Source organism: Eurypyga helias, unplaced genomic scaffold (assembly GCF_000690775.1).
Source record: "Eurypyga helias isolate BGI_N326 unplaced genomic scaffold, ASM69077v1 scaffold21422, whole genome shotgun sequence".
In the NCBI taxonomy this organism is placed as follows: Eukaryota; Metazoa; Chordata; class Aves; order Eurypygiformes; family Eurypygidae; genus Eurypyga; species Eurypyga helias.
In genome coordinates this window covers 69,223-88,632 of record NW_010235601.1, presented here as the reverse complement: position 1 = coordinate 88,632, position 19,410 = coordinate 69,223, and the positions used below count along the sequence as shown (strand labels likewise).

General features: G+C 37.9%; 1 protein-coding gene across 1 annotated transcript in view; it reads right to left on the bottom strand.

Moving 5' to 3' along the window:
- Nucleotides 1-19,410, bottom strand: part of ASXL3 (additional sex combs like transcriptional regulator 3) — a 98,395-nt gene that overhangs the window by 22,906 nt on the left and 56,079 nt on the right. Inside the window, exons 7-8 of the mRNA XM_010146818.1 lie at nt 19,271-19,390; nt 14,600-14,763 (exon numbers count right to left, since the gene is read on the bottom strand). Coding sequence (XP_010145120.1) covers nt 14,600-14,763; nt 19,271-19,390 — 284 coding nt within the window. The remainder of the gene's footprint in view (nt 1-14,599; nt 14,764-19,270; nt 19,391-19,410) is intronic.

Below are 19,410 nucleotides of genomic sequence, written 5' to 3'. Positions count from 1 at the left end.
TGTAGGGAAGACCAGATAGTGCTCTTTCTTTGCATATTTTCTATGTCAAATATAAAAGATGCCAAATAAGTTTAAAAATAAACTAGTGTTTCACAGTTTTCAAAGCTAAAGGATAGTACATCAAACTGCCATCTCTTACATCATTAAAAAGAAAACTAAAAGAGATCTTGCATGCATTTTCCTTCTGACCAATTGCCAACTTCCTTGTTTTAATGAAAGGTGCTTTAATCAGTCCTTGCATTGTGTCTTCAAGGCCAATAACCTCTTAATGCCCTTCCAATGGAGTCACTCTACCAACCTAATGCAACTGGCCACAGCTCATGATTTACATTTGAAAAACCACTCATTTGGACAGAATGACCTTCAGAAACACTGCGATTTCCTAAGTTAATGGCTCAGTTTTTTTCTCCATGCAATTTAAAACTTAGATTGCAATGAGTTCCAAAATATCTTAAACAGATGTCATAGCATGGCGCATTGCGCTGTGTTCTGGCCCTGCTTGTATTGCAGACACACTCAGCTTCTGAAACCATCTTTCTCAAACACAAGCCCATTGTATCATCCACCACAATTATACTTTGTGATGGCTGGAAGGAGGCTTACTCACTCATCAACAACTCCTTTGCTAGCAGCTGATAGCTTGAGGCATATTAAAAGACATTAGACTCTTTGCGTTCTTGAGGCTGAGTGTGGCATCGCTGTAGAGCAGACTTCTCATTAAGCCCAAGAGATGGAAATTATCATTGGAAAATACAGAATGACTTCAGAGAGTAGTATTAAAAGGCCATATGCTTTGTCCATACCAATGTTTTCTAGAAAAGAATGTTACCATTGCAAAATGAACAAGGCACTAAAAAGGGGAACAGAACATATTACTACTATATGTGTTCTTGTCAGTCTCTGGACTGCTTAATTTCTGACTGACGTATACTTCAGAAACTCTAACAAGATCTGCTTGCACTTATATAAGCCTAAATTCTATATAATAATGCAAAACAATGATTCTCCTGTTCATTACTTTGGCTAATGATCTGGGAACCAATTATGTCAAGGAGTTCTCTACAGCTAGAGTTCTCCCTGTCAAGTAATAGTTGGCAGTTATAAAACTTAACTTTCATCCATCAGAAGAAAAAATTTTAAGTGAACTTGCATGTATTTCTAGTACGAAAATAATAAAGGAAGTTTCTCCATTTCCTACAGAATACTGCTGACTATTCAAATATGCCATTACCTACCTAAAACTAATTTTTCCACTTATACAACCACCATTTAAAGAGATTGTAATAAATGGGACCAAACTAAAAGGATGCTCTAACAGTTGGCAAGTCTATAATAGAGAATGAGTGTGAATGTGCTTGGGTAAGAAAAGGAAAAGCAGCTGTAGTTGTCACAGAAAATCTGTAAGTTCTGTTAAACAATGGCTGTATTTCTGATGATAGTGTTTCTGCTACATAACTCAATGTTAAGAAAGATACTGTATTTTTCAGCACTCAGTAATATGTAAGTGGTACCACATGGTAACAACACCAGATAAAATCAAAGGTTGAACTAACCCTTGATAATTGCAAGGAACAGATCATGTAGATAAAGCTTGTGAAAGATCACATAATAGCCAATTACTAGGAAAGCTGTCAAATAAAAGATTGCTATTTCTATTCAGCTTAGCTGGCATCAGACTGAAAAAGGGATTTTTATTTTTTCCATAAATATTTTAGTCCATTTGATATAACTGTGACTACTACTCACATATATGCATCCACCATCTTCTATTTATATCAATTGAACTCTGCCAGCAATTAATGCTTTCAGTATGCAAAAGAATTCCATGGGTTAGTTACTTATTTTAGGAAATACAGAACTTGATTGCTATTAAAGTTGCCCCTCTTCACATTTAATGTGGTTCTGGTAGATTAAAAAGCCCAAATCCAGTAATTTTTCTTTAGAATTATTTTTTATGGCTCATGTAAATTTTGGTGCCCTTCTCTGAATTCTTTCCACAGCTTCTGAAGTGAACTGGCCATGCTTTATATTCCAGATGACGACTTAATACTATTTACTTAATGTAAGGGTGTTTTCTTTAGTGCAGCCTTCATGTTGTTGTTGCTTAAAGGTTGACTGAACAGATGTTTCTGCTGAACTGGCCATAATCATGATCATATCTTCTTTTCAAATGTGATTTAGAAACTATCAATGGAATAACCCACACAATTATTTCCAGTGCCAAACAGTGTATGATTTCCTACACCAAAGCCCCACTGACACCACTGAGCTTCAATGTCTAGCTTAGTTGGCCTTACTAAAGAAGTCCTCAGTATCGGATTACATGTGAAATTTTGGGTAAACCTCACACAGTAAGGGAGACAGCCACAAAAAGACAGAGCTCAAGAGTCCACAGGAAGCACCTGTAGGTGCAATAGATAATTTGTATTTCCCTCAGAACTGGCAGGGAAGCAGAGTTTGAAGATCCAGAAAAAGAAACTATTAGGAGAATAAACCAGTGGTGCTACTGGACCCTGAAAAAAATAACTGTCTGAGGGGCCCCAACAGGAAAGTTGAGAACAGCAAACCAGAAACATCTTGAATGTCAGCTGCCTCACAGTGAACAGCAGAATAAAACCACTGGATTTCAATAAAATCTTAGATTAGTAGCTGCACAAGCTTGATTCAAGAAATTAAGAATTCTGTCAATCCTTTTGAGAAATGATGGTAGGGCAAAGTACAGCCTTGCAAATTATGTCAGTGTGGGGGAATCAAAAAAAAGAGACAGAAACCTATCAGCTTAAAGCTCAAGCTTTTAGTCAATCACCAAGACCAGAAAGAACCATATTGAATGTACTAACCTGGCTGTGATATTAAACTACAATAATACACTTCAGATGGAGAATAAAGTCAGAGGCCAGGGAAAACATGAAATATACTAACAAAGGAAAGCAAGAACACTAACAAGTTATCTTAAATCCCATTAAAGTGCTAGGCCCTTACTGAACAGCTAACATGCTGTGTTTGTACTTCTCCAACTTTTCAAACATACAGAACACAGATTTCAAATCCTAGGAAAAATATGGGAAATAATACAAGAAAGAACCCAGAAGATTACAAAGAAATTAGCACCAAACAGGATGGAGATCTCAAGAAGAAATGATGACATCAACCTAAATGCTTTCTCTGACAGGTCTGAGGAAAAAGCAGTAGATATCACCCACAGAATCATACCTAGAATCAGGTGGGTTGACCATGACTTCCAAAGTAATGAAGTTTTCAAAGCCATTCCACTCTGAGCAGCTTGTTTAGGGCCTTGCCCACTTGAGTTCAGAGTATCTCCAAGAACAGAGCTTCCACAGTCTCTCTGGATAACCTCTTCCAGTGTTTAACCACAGCTGCTGTTAAAATATTTCTCCTGATAATCAAATCAGAATTCCCCATGTTTCAGCTTGTTTCCATCACCTCTAATGCTACTACTGTGTGCCTCCAAGAGCAGCTCTGTCTTCTCTACAGTCTCCCATTAGCTACCTGTGAGCTGCCATGAGATCCCTTTGCAACCTCCTCTTCTCCTGCGTGAACAAACCCAGCTCTCCTGTGTTACAGCCCCATAACCATCTTGGTACCCTCCGCTGGACTTGCTCCAACATGCCAATGTCTTGAAAGAAAGGGTATCAGTGATCACTTCTCTTGACCTGCTGGCTGGGGTCTTGCTTATCCAGTCCAAGATACTGCCAGCCTTCTTTACTGCCAGGGTATAGTACTGGTTCTTACTTCACTTGCTGCCCACCAAGACCCCAGGGTTCTTTTGGCCTTTTTTGAAGATGGGTGCAACATGTCCTTTCTCCAGTCACTGGGGACCTTCCCTGATCTCCAGGACCTTTCAAGATGATAGTTAGCAGCCCTGCAAAGACATTACCCAGCTCTCACCACCCTTAGATTCCACCTGTTGCACCACATGGAATTCTATGGGTCAAGTTCTTCCAAGTAATATTGACTTGGTCTTTATCTACTGCTGGCAGTTCTCTTTGAACACTTTTACAAAGTTCAGAGGCCTGAGAGATCTTGTTGGTGAAAATGGAGGAAAAGAAGGCATTATGTCAGCTGTGTATGTGTTCACAGTCATTAAATCACAGACCTCATTCAGCAGAGGTCCTAGATTTTCTTTGTTCAGTCTACTACTACTTATTCTTTGCTGCCTTCAGAATCTTGAACTCCACAATCACTAGAGTTACAGCTAGGACAGTCATTTATTATTATATGCCCAACCAGCTATTCTATGGTATCGAACAGCAGATCCACCTGTGCATCACCCCAGATGCCTACTCTATTACCAGAGTCAAGAAGTACTTTGACACTGTCCACTCCAGAAATCTCCCTGTTTGCAATCTATTGTATTGACCTTCTAGTGATAACAGAGAGGTTAAAGTCCTGATAAGAACCAGGACTGTGATACAGGCTTCCTCAAGTTATTTAAAGAAAAATTTATTCACTTCCTCACCCTATCAAGAATAGTTGAGGTTCGAAGGGACCTTGGAGGTGGTTGTCTTGTCCAAGCCTCCTGCTCAAGAAGGGTCACCTACAGCCAGTTGCTCAAGACTATGTCCAGATAGCTTTTGAGTATCTCCAAATGATGGAGAATCCACCACCTCTCTGGCAACCTGTGCCCTCATTAAAAAAAAAGTTTTACCTGATGTTCACATGGAACCTCCTGTCTTTTGGTTTGTGCCCAATGTGTCCGGTCCTGTTACAACCCTCATTCAGGTATTTATACACATTGGTAAGATTCTCACTGATCCTTCTCTCCTGTAGGCTAGGTCCCAGCTCTCAAAGTCTTTTGTTCATATGACACAAGTTCCTGTCCCTTAATCCTTTCAGTGGCCCTCCACTGTAGTCTCCAATAACACCATCTCTCTCTACTGGAAAGCCCAAAGTGGATGAAGTACTCTCGGTGTGGTCTTACCAGTGCTGAGTAAAATTGGATTGTCAAACTCCCATCACAATGACACTCCCATTAGAACGGATTGGCAAACTCCCATCATGATGACATCCATGACACTCGCCTTTCCTCTTATTCTGACACCTAAGATCTGAACCAGACTGTAATCCACCCTATAGAAGAGCTCCATACACATACACTGTTCTCCTTGAGGGCAACCACTCCCCTCATCTTCTCTGCTTGTCTTTTCTCAAGAGAAACAAATTTTTTGTCAATGGTTTTGATAGACATAAAAAAAACCCCTCAACACATGCAGAGAAAGGCACAGTAAAATATTGGAGAGGAGCGAAAAAAGGGAGGGGAATGAATAGTAAAGGATTTGGTAATTACCAACTTTAATACAAAACGTTGATGTTTTCAGGTCTTGAGGACACAGATGGTAGGAATGTGGAAGAAGTAATGCAGTTGGAAGCTACAGAACATTTGAAAAAAAACCAGACACGGCTTGCCAAAAAACCCAGAGACAAAAGGATAGCAACTGTTTCTTTGCCTGAAGATAAGGAACACTTACAGACTCATTCAAGCACAAAAATACATGCACACATTTACACACAGTGCTATGACTTTGAAGAAAAATCTATCCCTTCTTAAAACAGTTTCTAAGTATCTAAAGCCAACAATGGAAGAGGTTCTGAGTTTCAAGTAGGTAAATAGGAGTATAAGAAAAGTGATTCGGACAAGATGCAACTATCAGGACCTTTTTGTTGTTGCGACCACAAAACAGTTACAGTAAAGCTGAGAAGGACACTGGTGATAAGCCAGATACATTCAACACAAAGAAATACAGTAGGCAGCAACACATGGATCTGACTTAAGAGCTGCTCCCATAATAACAAACTCTGCCACCCCAGCTTCATGTTTTAGGTAGGTGACATAAAATGTTACCAGTTTGCACTGTGTCCTCACAGCAATTCTGATGTAATACAACTTGAGTGGTAATGTTCGCTCTGTATAATCTCTCTTCCATGGGTCTCACCTTTTCGCAGCAGAGAATAACCTGACCCAGAAAACATCTAAATTTTATTTAGTCCTGATTATGAAGCTATCAATCCTTGTAAGAAAAACTCTTGTCATTCCTAACTGATCACTGACATAACATAAACAGTTTGTTCTCGAATAGAAAGTGAAAAGACAGATTCTGAAGACAGATGGTGAAAGTAATTTTGGATATTACTTTATTCCTTTAAAAAATAACCAGACTAAAATTCCAAGTAAAACATCAAAGGATGAAAAAGAAAGTATCTACTACTGTAGGAATAATTGCTTCAGACAAGAGGAGAAAAGGAAGAAGTGTTTTAAAGAAAGAAACAAAGACCTTTTCCATCTTCACTAAAGTGGGAAATATGCCGAGTAAGACTGAAGAATTGCAAACATATGTTTTCAAAATGAAATGCGACTTGTTAATTCAGACCTTGTCTAAATCAAGAAGACAAGTGGGATAGCTATATTCATTCCAATACACTGCAGTGTCAAAAAGGACAATAGAATCCAAGCTGGTTGAGCTCAGATGCAAGAAATTAAATGAAGAATTTAAGAAGAATAATAAATCTTGAAAAACGAAAAGATAAATAAAGCATGTTTTAAAATGAAGTAAAAAATAAGTAAAATATAAGGAAAACCAGAACATGCAGCACTTCTAACTACATTCAAGTTATAGAAATTACAATTAAAATTTATTTATTACCTCCATCATACAAGTATCACTCCCAAGTATGTCAGAACACACAACAAACAAAGTATTTAGAAAGGCACTAGAAGTGGCACATATGCCTGGAAATAAAAGGTAAAATAGAAAAACACACATAGATCATGACCAAGTCAAGCATGTATGAAACTTGTTTAAAAAAAGATGTCTGGAGACTTCAAGAAAGTAAAACATTATTAAATTATCCACCAAGGCTCATATACTGGGGAAGGTGCAGAAAAAGAGATGTAAATGGGCAGGGCCTAGTCATCTAGCCTTTGATAAAAATAAGAGACATATGCCTTTGACCTCGAGAGGCAGAAGGTAAGACTATGTTACATGCAAACATCTAAAATTAGTCAGCCTTTTTTGATGCATGTCATAAATGAAAAGCCTGCATCCAATACCTCTTCTCTAGGCATTAGAAAACATTGCCCTCCTGTGCAAAAGAAATGGCTGTAGGTCCTTAACACAAGAGAGAACAAGCAAAATGAAATTTGAGTTTAAATAATTCAAAGCCAAAAAATAGCAGCGTTCTGAAATAATTAGGAAAAAAAAAACCCTCAACCTCCTTTTTCCTTTTTAATTTAAGCGAAATAAGTATACTGAAAAAAAGGGAGGGAGAGAGGTGTGGATAGAGAGAGAAGGGGGAGAAGGAGGAGAGGAGGGAGGGAAGAAGAAAGGGTGAAGAGAGGGAGAGATTGCAGCCGAAGCACGATGGATCACTTCTGCTTGCCCTTCTTTTCACTGCGCCTGCATCCGACACCCTACTTCCTTAGCTGTCTTCAGCTTCAGAACTGTAAGGAATGTTGTGTTCTCCATCTAACTCCAGTGCAGCCCTGCAGTGGCAACACTGGAGGCACTGCAGACCAACTCATATCCCTCAGTTATTAGCACTTTGCAAGGCAGGAACAGTTGAAACACTACACACTGCAGCAGCGCCATACATCCTTAACAGCCACATAATTTGAAGCATGCCAATCCCTTGTGTCCATATATGTTACCATTTATGTCGACATATTAGTTATACTCTCATAACACAGCTCCTAGCACAGTGTCTTTTAAAAAGGCACTTGTGCAAGTACCGTCCCACCGGAAGGGAGGTGTTTTATCAATTCTTTTCTCTTTTTAAAGTACTAATAATTCTGTCAAATCTAAATGGAACTGGTACTGCATACAAGGTCCTCTATTTTTTTTTTTTTAAAGCACAAACAGCTGTGCACTGTACGTTATAAAATTTATGTGGAAGGAAGGAGAGGAGAATAAAAGCTTCACTAGTTTGCATGAGGAGAAGAACCATGAGCTCAGGGCCCCTCACACACCAGAAGGACTTACGTAAAAGGATGCTGCAGAGAGAGCTGTGGCTCTTATATTTTCAGCAAGCCAGAGCACCACTGCTGTGCCCTACTAGATGCTCTGAGTCGAGCCTTGCTACAGACAAAAGCAATTGCAATAGTTCTGCTAAGGCCTCTGCAACACTTGCTCGAAAGGTGGGACATGCTTTAAGAGTGACAAGAGCTTGCAGCTAGGGCTTTAGAAATGAGACAAGAACTTCATGGATGCAGCATGGTGGGAACACCGATTCACATTTCCGAAATACAGACCAAGCCTGCAGAAATACAAAACTGTGACACAATCAAAAATGTAAAGCTTCCTATTCACGTATGTAGAAGTACGGATATTGAGGATGACCTCTAAGGATTATTGCAAACAAGAATTCCATGACCACATCAATCAGAGCAGCCAGATTGCAATGCAATTGCAGTGAGCCTTTACTGGACTGCACTAGGGAAGCTGAAAGAGTATGGCTGTAGCTAAAGCCAGCAGGGATTTTGAAGTAAAATCCTTCAGCCTTCAACTCATGTAAAGTGAAACTGATGTTTGTTGTTAATACATGACTATGAAATGTGCAAATACACCATCCATACAGCTGCGTTTGGTAAAAAAGGTATTAACTTGTAAGACAGAGAGGCCAGTCGGGGGTAGTAACCCCTCTGAACACCCCTGGCTAGCTGAGCTCAGGAATCAGAGCCCCAGAATCTTATTCAAAAGGCAGCTTAAATGCTTTGGAATTTCTTCATCCATCTAGACTACAAGATACCTCTATTAAAGTTACCCTAATAAAGCTGTACAAATAAAGCACTTTACAACAATGCTATGCTATCCACATTAACCAATAAAACCAAAGAAAAAATGTCAGTTAAAGGGAGAAATGTGACATAAAATGACCTTCAATTACTACACACACATGGGTGCCAATTTAACAGCTTTTTAAATATGTTTAGCTGCAGAAGATGTGTTACATTTAACCTTCTACTGCAAATGTTCTCCTCTGAACTAAGCGCTTTTGTCATAACCCTAAAACTATTTCAGTGTAAAACTCAAACATTTACAGGAACATAATTATAAATTCTTGAAAGCTACTGATGACAGAAAATTGAAAAGGACAGCTAAAAGGTTGCAGTATTAGCAGAAACAGCAGCCAAGTAAGATAAAGTAACCATTTAGCTACTACTGCACAGTAAGTCCATGGAGAGAAATGTAACACAAACCTGGGAGCAAACAATACAGGCAGGACTAATTTCTGCAGTTTGAGATCTTACAAAGAAAAAGCTGGAAAAGTCCAATGGCAAATATAGTCCCCAAGTACTAATGAATTCAAGAAAGCAAACAGGACGATGGTTTCACTGCTACAAGGAAGGAACTGTGAAAATAAAGCTTTGCTTACTCTCTGTTAATATAAAAATAATATACCGTAAGATATATATTAAATAGTATTTATTTTGGTTTTTTGATTACAAAGAATAAAATAAAAACTAAGTGTCAGAATGGCAGATACCAGACCTCTCTTCTCTTTTATAAGCATAAGAATTGCATGTATTCTTCACTACCTGCCCTCCACTGCATAACTCAAACTGATGTGCTTGGGAGTAGGAGTACTTTGTGCACATCAAAAGCAACGGTTACTTTTTGTTATCATTACTCAAATGGTAAGAACAGATATTAAGCTGATTCATACTGCATGAAAGCAAAGAGGTTTTGAAATGGAATTCTGCACATATCCTCCCCAAAATTACTTGTAACTATTTTAAACAGAGCAGAGAAAATCACTGACACCAACCTGTGCCTTTTTTCCATGCAAGGTGAGAGGGAATCTTTGCAAGGCGGTATAATCAACCTGGAAATGCCAACATCAACCTAAGTTGAGTAGGCCAAGACAGAAACACAGAAAGTGTGCTGACCTTAAAATGACAGAATGCTGTCTAGTTATTACATACCAACAATACTGGCACTGACCCAAAAGACAGTTATTCTTTTGGGAGTCACTGATTTAGAAATGAAAAGAGAGATTAAGGTAGGTTTTGAGCCATTCTAGAATCTTCTGATTTATATGTCATGTTTTTTTTTTATTAGATTGGCATACTATAAATCTGAAATATTCACAGGCACTTCTGTAATACTACGTGACTTAAGTATTTCCTTAAGAATATTTGTTTAGAATTTTGAATTTCAGTAGCTAACTCAACTATCTAGAAACTGAGGAATGATTCAGAAAATAAAATATTGCTAAATTTCTTTCATAAAACAAAACTAAGACAAGATGTAATTTTTAGCAGGATATCCTCTCCTGCTTTACGTGGTCTTCATGAGAAGGTCTGGTGAGACAAAATGGCACTGCAAAGTAACACACAGGTCTGAGGAGGCTTTGAGATCCTTGGTGGGTATTTCAAAAGGAAATTCTCATCCTATGTCAAAGGGCAGGGCAGGTACAAACCACAAGAGGCTCAGAAGAACCCAATATTAACAGAAGAGAAAATACATTCTCAAATGTAATTTCTCAAATACAATTCTCAAGGATCAGAAAGTTGTTAAGCATTTGTACAGTCTGCAAAGACACATTTTTTTCAGAGCATTCATGAAAGAACATTTCGTTTAGCTCTCTAAGGATGAGTAAAATCACTTAAGCTTTCTGCTACTATTCAGAAGAAGCAGGGTTTTTTGGAAGCTTACCATCTTTCCCTTCCATTTGCTCATACCCCAGTACAAGGAAAACTGGTGTAGACAAGATATTGCCAGCTGCCATTTCTTTTCAGCAACCTGCCAAACAGACCTGTAACTCTTCCTTGCACAATATACATTGTTTAATTAACATTTAAAGAGGCACTGATGCAGTATACCAATCTAGGTACAGACAGAAACTTCCTGCTTTGAAGATGAATATTTACTGAGAAGTGGTCAGGAAGGCTTCTGTTACATGTAATTATCAGCTTGATGTGTTAGTATTAGAAGCAGGTATTTCTTTGATGAAAATTCCATTGTTCTTCAGCTGTAGAATGTTCTAATTACAGCTGAAAAGAAAAATATTTTTCTGGGATTTGTGACAACTGAAATCTTTTGTTCAGAGACTTTGCTTTCCTTATAGTTCCTATACCTGCATGTTTTCTTTACTGCTAGTTCATTCACCTAGGTCTCCTGGGGGATCACCCAAAAGGCTTCTGTATCAGCTGAGCTTTAAGGTTTTTGAGCCTTTGAGTCCATAGACATTTACAAAGAGCCTAATATCAGGATGTTCAAATTTCAGACATGAGGTTCCCAGTATCAGGGATGCAGCATTTTGGAGCAGTCTGCTGAACAGACAAGTCTGGGTCATAGCTGCTTCTTTGAATAATGTCCACATAATATTTCACTCTGAACCTGAATAACAGCAAATAAAATCCTTGATAAACCATATCTACCATAACTGCCAACTTGCTCCGATTCCTTTTATAGGCATTTTGAAGACAGAAAATTACATACAGGCTTCATTTCTACTGAAATAAAATTAAAACTAATATACAAGCTGAAATCAATTTCATTTGTGAATAACTGATGATACAATTTATCTTTTCCCAAGGGGGAAAAAAAAAAAAAGACAATCATCCTTCACTTTGTCAGAAATCTAGCTGGAGTAGGAAAAAGGACAGCACCAACATCAGTAGAGTTGTTCTCAACTTCTTCTATTCTGGAACATATTTCCCAAGGCCCCTTGTTCCATAGGCTCTCAGGGCTCTTGATCAATAAGGAGCTCCCTGATAGCAACCACAAAACTTGAAAACAAAAGAAAAATCAGAAAACGCATCCCATGAAGTTCCTGACTTGGCCCTGAACATTTTTTGAATGTACTAGACTAACTAGGATTGAGAGAGAACTCATTTATTTATAATAAACACTTGCACACACAAAAAAAGAAAACCTCAACTCCCTTAACTAATGGTTTCTAAAAATGCTTATTCAAACTGGCATATGCATGACAAGTTTCAGCTCAGTGCAGTTTAAGGAGGAGGAGTTATACCGCCCAGAAAAATGGTGTTTATGACAGAAATGACAAAGGATCATTCATCATAGGGTTTTTCTGTGTGGAGCAGTAATAAAGCCAAAATGAGACTGCACTTCATTAGTAATTTATTTCACAGATCACTATATATACACAAATAGCATAACTCTATTACATTTTTATAGTGCCATTCATTACAGTACTTCACATACTATATCCACATGACAACACGGAAATGCAGCTTGCTCTGGGAAAGACAGCAGCAGCCAACTGCAGAGCAGCACACAGGGAGGAAACTCTTCAGACATGGAAGAGCCGGAGTAGGAATTCTCAGGCTCAACAAGAAAAGAACAATATAAACCAACTAAACAACGCTCAGAGATAGGCAGCTAACTCAAAGAATAGTTTTACACCATTTTTGCTTGCCTGATGGCCCATGTGATTTATACGGTGGAAATAAAAGAGGAAGACTGAATACCCTTGCCTTCTACAGTCAGAGTAACCAACAAGAAAGACTCCCACCAGAGGTCCCTGGCTGAAATTCTCTCTCACTCTGACCTGATCCTTGAGCATTATTATACTGGTGTTTCCCACTTGCCCCAGGAAGGAAAAGAATACCAGTTCAATTGCTTTTATCAGTCCCTATCTGGGGTGCTACTCTTCAGGCATAGCAAAGGATATATTCGCAGATATCAAGGGACACAATTCCTTCTCTACTAAGACCTCTTCAAAGTGAGGATTCGGGGCTATTTCACTCCCCACCAGAAAGCAATCCTCAAACTATCACACTTAAAAGCCAAACATTTCCATTAAACTTCCAGAGGTGAATGGAGACTCCTGCCTTCCAAATGCACCTTAAAACATGGCATGCTACACAAACCCACAGAACACTGTGAGAAGACAACGGACAGGATGCATGTAAATGTCTCATGACAATGGCTTTTTTGTGACTAGTTCACTTGTGAAGTAGCAGTCTCCAGTTATGTAGTGTTGGGCCTGCAACGCATGCATTATGTTAACACTTTCTGAAATAAAAATTAAAAAATAATGCATTGCTTTTAACTAGTGAGGTATGATTAAATTCAACAATTATTCTCTTAATTTTCTCACCAAAAACTCTGCTGTAAGAACCCTGAGAAAAAGGTAAATGTCTTGCCAGTTCTAGAGCCTCCATTTTTGAAAAAATATTAAGTAAGAAAGTTCTAAATAAGGCCCCTGTTCTTCAGATGTAATTAATGAACACTGGGATCTTTGACAGTTGGAGAGAAAACATGATTTTACATAGCAGATTTTTTTAAAAATCTGTTCTGGTAAATCAACGAGAAAGAAAAAAAAATCAGTACTATCAGGAAAATACACTCTGGGCACTAAGTTAAAATCTGTTTTACAGCAGGGAAAAAGGTTCTCCTAAAATTTATCAATACTGACTTTGACTGCCTTGTGGGAGCTTGGAAATAAATACATTTACATTATTTCTCCTATGGCTTTGGTTTTAACGTTCTTTTTCAAATATTCCATTATCAAAGTGCATACTTTTAGACCACAACATGCAATATCTAATTTGATAAGAGGCTGAGTAAATGTACATTGATACAATTTTTCTTTCCCTTTTTGTCTTATATTGCATTGCTTTCCCCTGTGTTACTGTGGCAGACCCTAACTACTAACAGTTTAAGAAATGAAACCATGGCATTTAACATACTGTTTTAGGATGCAGCTTTTAACCCGTCATTTAAGTGACCTGCATTCTCTAGTTAGTACATAAAAAGAGGGATACAGGCCATCTGCAAAAAGTATAATGCCCTATTTGGGTAAGTTAATGTGCCTAAATTAAGTACGAGTATTCCCCACTGAAACTGCTAAGCCTGTTTAAGTACAGAAGGGAGGCAAGTGCATAAATTAAATTGGTTTGGGCTCTCTCTGCTATTTTAACTGCTAGACATGTTGGAAAGATTTTTTCCCCTTGCTCTTAAGAAGCCTGTAATCTGATCAACAAATACAGGAAGGACAAAGCATTGTAGGAAAAAAAAACATGTATTGAACTTTTATTTCCACCCTGTTAGTCCCCTAATTATTCTTCTCAACAGGTCTGATTAACAACCCGTATGAGCCTACACCCATAAGCTCTGAACAGGAACTTCCTTACAAAAGGTGTGAATGAATGGATTCAGTGCACTGGAGCCGAGCAGATACATTCATGAGCGTGTGTAAAAGGTGAGGAGGAGAAGAAACTAACAGAACTAATATTGACCTGGACACTGCTGGCAGAGTGCCAGGAAGATCAAGAGACTCGACATGCTGGAGTCTTGAAGATGAGAAGTTTATCTTCAACACCATAGGTAGGAAAGCTAATTAAGAGATTTGGCAAGTTTGGAAAATCTGCTGGCCAGTTTCCATTTAGACAAATCAGGGAGCTGCACAGTTTTCAAAAAGAAAGGAAGCAGGAGTTGGTTGATGCTTAAATAAACTTTACAGTCATTCTACATTTAACAGTTTTACGTAAAGAAGTATGGAAATTTTCTTATTGCTTCCTGGAAAAAATCCTAGTCAGTCAAATCAGTCTATGCAAACACACTGTAAAAAAGTCTCATTCAATAAAGAAATATTGCACAATGCTACTTACCTGCCTGTCTACTTCTGGAAGCAAAAGCAGGAGGTATTGTTGAAAATGCTGAGGTAAAGAAGCAAAGGTGTGTTTATTTATTAAAGCCCTCAGGTTAGTGTTCACTAGAATAGATCCTGGTGTTTCTATGTCAATATCCTCAGCTTTGGTCCATTTCAAATGTCCTGGAGTAAATAAACAGAAATAACTTTAAACATAAATAAAGGACTAGAGTAAGAACAATTCTTCTTTTTAAGTTTTAGCTTCTATTGTATAATACAATAAGCTCCAGAGAAATGGTATTCTGAGAAGGTTAACACAGCCTTTTCTAGGTGTCTTAACAGCTTCTTTTATATTCCCTGTATTTCTCTCTTGAGCTCTTCCAGGACCCATGTTCCAGTCAACATCACAGCTGACATATTCTTACTTACAGCTCAAGAGACCAACTCCACTCAGCAACAGAAGCAAATTTTCCTCTCATGTCATCAACATAATTATAAGCATCTATTTCCAAGCAAAAGGCTGCTTGTCGAGGCTGATGTGAATCAATAATTATGAAGAGCTTCTCTTTCGCCATGCTCTGCATCTACAGCGCACGATAACCTATGGAACTTGTCCCATAGCACCTGCTAAAAACTACCTGTGTGAACAGACAGTGATCATAGAGATAAGAATATTTAATGTGTTAAATCAGTGTCTGAAAACATGCGTTTTTCAGAATTTTCATAAGATCCTATGATGGAAAATGATGAACACACAGAAGGGAGCAGCAGAAATTTATCAGCAGTTTAGAAAACAGGGTCTGTAAGGAAAAATACAAACCCTGGAATGAGTAAGATAAAGACTCAGCAGAGGGAAGGGAAAATACATAAATGGGTGATGCACAGAGGTAAAGAATGATGTCTTCTTACTGCCCCTAGTGGTTAGCAAATGTAATGGGCTTAACTATTGCACAGTAAGAAATATTGCTGTTAAGATACTGGGAAAGAGCATTTGACCACCAAGGACAAGCAGATACCAGATTAGATCCATAGGGAGGCATTACAGCCTCCATCAGCGGAAATCTTTCAGAATATTTTTTTTATGCCAGGTTTATAACTGATTTTGTCCTGAGACTGAAGAACACATCAGATGACCACTGGAGGTCCCATATGGTCTCATTTTGTTATTATTTCAAGGATAATATTTTAAAAAGCTCCTTAAAGAGCAATTACCTCTGCCTGCTTCAGGGTATATAAATATTGCTACAACCCTTTTTCTCCCTCAGACTTATATGATACTCAATATAGAAATGGAAGAAGTGGAGAGTACAGGTGGCTGGAAAACCTCAAAAGCTTCTAACCCCTCCCAGGAACTCCTCCAGGTTTTGGCCTGTTATTTCAAATACTTCAAAGATGCTACAAAAGGGGTCTTAACTGAATCATACACAAACTCCAGCAGAATCCCTAAAAAAGCAATTGAAAAGAATATTCCACTGCTATGAGCAATGATGGCATCTGGCATTCACATAGGACCCCTCATCAAGGATTACAACTGACACGTCAAGAAAGATAAATATATTTTGCAAATGGTGGAATTTGGGCGTACTGATTATTAAGAACTTCTCAAATGCTGCAAACTACTTACCAGTATCATTAATAAAAATAATGCAGTTATGCTTTAGATTTCTTGGATGGCCTATAGTAGTCTCCCCTGTAAGGCTATACCATCACCCACAAACTGTACAAATGAAAGAAAATGCAGGAGATTTGTAAATTCTAAAGTCTCCCCTTCAGCCACAGCCTCCCACAAACATTCTTGCAATTTCCTTTTACTTTTCAGCAGACAACACTAACTGAATGAGAGGAGGATTGCTCTCTACTCAGTACAAGATAACCTTTTCCAACACATATTTCCAACATACTGTATTTCAGCACAGCCAAGGCTCCATTACAAACAAACTAATGCCCTGTGATAAAGGACAATTGTATGGAAGAAGTGCTCATTTTCATGAATGCATCACAATAAACCATCCTCACCATCTGTTCCACCCACTAAATATAAAAGCAAGAACAGAGTCCTCAAATGTAACAGAAGAAGTACGATGTATCCAATTTTAATGCCCGTATGTATACTCCTGTCATTAATCAATATAGAATATACATCCCCACCTTCTAAGTGACTCCAAATTGGAGCAACGTTTTCCCCAGTTAATGCTTCATAACCTAAGGAAAGACATACAGGTAGAGATGAACAAAACTAAAACAAGAGATGTGACTGCAAAGTCAGTAACAACCTTCAGTGGCAGATAAAGCCCAAGACAGTATGAGAAAGTCAAACCTAATTCTGTGTGCCTGCATCACACATTTTCTGATTTATTTGACCTGCTACTGCTTACAGCCTACTATGGAGGTTTTATCAACTTGTGGAAGAAATACACATATTATTCCTAGGATAACAGGCTCACATTGGATGCCCAGCACAGCCATACTTTAAAAAAAAAAAAAAAAACAAAAAACCTGTTCAGAAGAAGGATGAATTCTCTTTCCTGCACTCTTCCTATGGCTAATTTAGAAACTTCCCTACAGGTCTCAAGTTAGCAATCAGATTTAGTGATGTATTTGGGAGCAGCTTGTAAAGCAGTTCTGTGGAATATGACAAGAGCATGCCACTACTGCATAGCTAGTCGTAACTCTGAGAGTTATGATAAAACATATGCCAATGTTTTTTATGTGATTTTTCACAGAAAAGATATTTTGCATCCTTGTAGAATTGCTACCAGAGTTTGGGGCGATCACTGGCCAGATCAGAAATAGAATCCGGAAGATGAGAGAAAAACTCAAGTTTACAGCCTTGTAGAGATCAGTGTTCAACATAGAGAATTAACTTTGAAAAGGATGGGGGCACCATGGTTCTATATCAAAGTATAAACATAAAAATATGAAATGGATAGAAATCACATAGTCGTCAGAATCAGTTAACTAAAAGGGGAAAAAAATCATCATATTTAGTGGGACCTCAGTCTACCAAACACAACATGCAGCGAATGTTGGGCAGATCAGCATCGTTTCAGACAATCAAACCCTGTCTGGAACTGAACTGTGCACTATATAGAACACCTGGACCTATTCTCAAAGATGCTCAACAATTGTTCTATTAGTAACCTGAGATATATGATGTCATAAGAGAAACATTTCAACAGGTATTAAGAACAGAAACCCTTAAACCTCACACAGAATTCCCCACATTCCAAGTGTGGTGTCCCGAAAGGCCAGAGGATTTTTTTTGACCTTGACCAAAAAATCTAATGAATTTACTCTGCATTCACCATCATCAGCCAACAGTTGATGAAATATTTGGGGATGGGGAGAAACGTATACCTCAAATTATGTATCTCAGTTTTTAATATAGAAGAAAGTTGCAGGCAATCACCTAAAACTAAACATATCTTTGCATAGCGAAAGTAGTAATACTGAAGGAATATATTTGGGTTTGAATAAAGCCATTTGATCAACATAAAGAACTACCTATCCACCTGAGACTGATGAATAATCTGCAGAAAAAGCATATTTGAAACCAAAGTACGCTTTCATGGGAGGCTGTGATATGACAAGGCTTGCAGGAAACAGTTTGCTGGGAAATGGTAATAGCATATTTAACAACCAACCTATGATATTTAGGAAGTAAAGTACCTACCTTCAAGCTATTTTACATAATTGTTATATATAGAAATCGGACTAGGCAAGATCATTAATAAAGAAAAGCAGTCTTATCACCACAAAGACAGACATTAAATAATTTCTAGGGTGATGCAGCCACTATAAAAAGCTTGTTTGCTAACTTCTCCAATATGGCCACATTGCGAAATACTCCTCTAAATGATTCAGCAGTCTGCTGAATGCAAGAAGTCTGTTGTAAAGATAAAGAAACAGTTATGTAATTATTCTACTTTACTTTAGTCGAGACAAGAGTCTTAGTGAACACTACATTTTCTGCTCCTTAGGGAACATTTCCAATTATATTTCATGCGGAGCAGGAAAATCTGCCTATCACATGGAGCTACTGAGAATTTACTCTTAGCATCTCTTCAGAGGAAATTCTTCATTAATTACAGATCATCATCCATGAATCTTGCTAAAAAACACAGAAAATAAAACCAGAAACTGTATCTACCACCTCAAGAGATGTAGCTTCGAAATAATTAAGGATCCAACCGAAGAAACAAATCAACCAAAGAAAGAGAATCAAACAAAAATGATATGCCAAATCTCTCTATGACATGAAATAATGCAAATGAAGAAAAGAGAGTTAACTTCTAAGTGTGTAAGCAAATGTGTTATTATCTTTGGGAATAAATGTATATTAGTGTGCAAGAAAATTTACCAGGAAGAAATAATATTTACTACACTCCATCCCTATCCCCCAAAAAATCATAATGCAGCAATCAGAAGCTAATTGCTAAATGACTTCTCTGCTTGCAGTTGCTTAGGTCTGTCAAATGTTAAAAAGCAGCTACAGAAAATAATTTTTTGGGGAAAAAAAAATTGATCATGGATTTTCCAGGTAGCCAGAAAGATGCCTTCTTGAGAAAGTGTCCGCTGCCAAGTTTGAAAAAGGGACAGATAAACCAGAAAAATGAAAAATTTAAACACAGAGTTTAAAAAATATCAGTATTACAATAACCAGTAAGATACTTATTTTACTCCTACTCACCTAAACCAGATTTTTTTAACCTCTTTAAATGCTGGCTTGTTTGTTTTCCAGTTGGAGACTTTTGCCCATGTTTCATCTCTTTATCAGAACCATCTGCTTCACCATTTTTAGATTCAGATCCTTAGGAAAAAATACCCCCC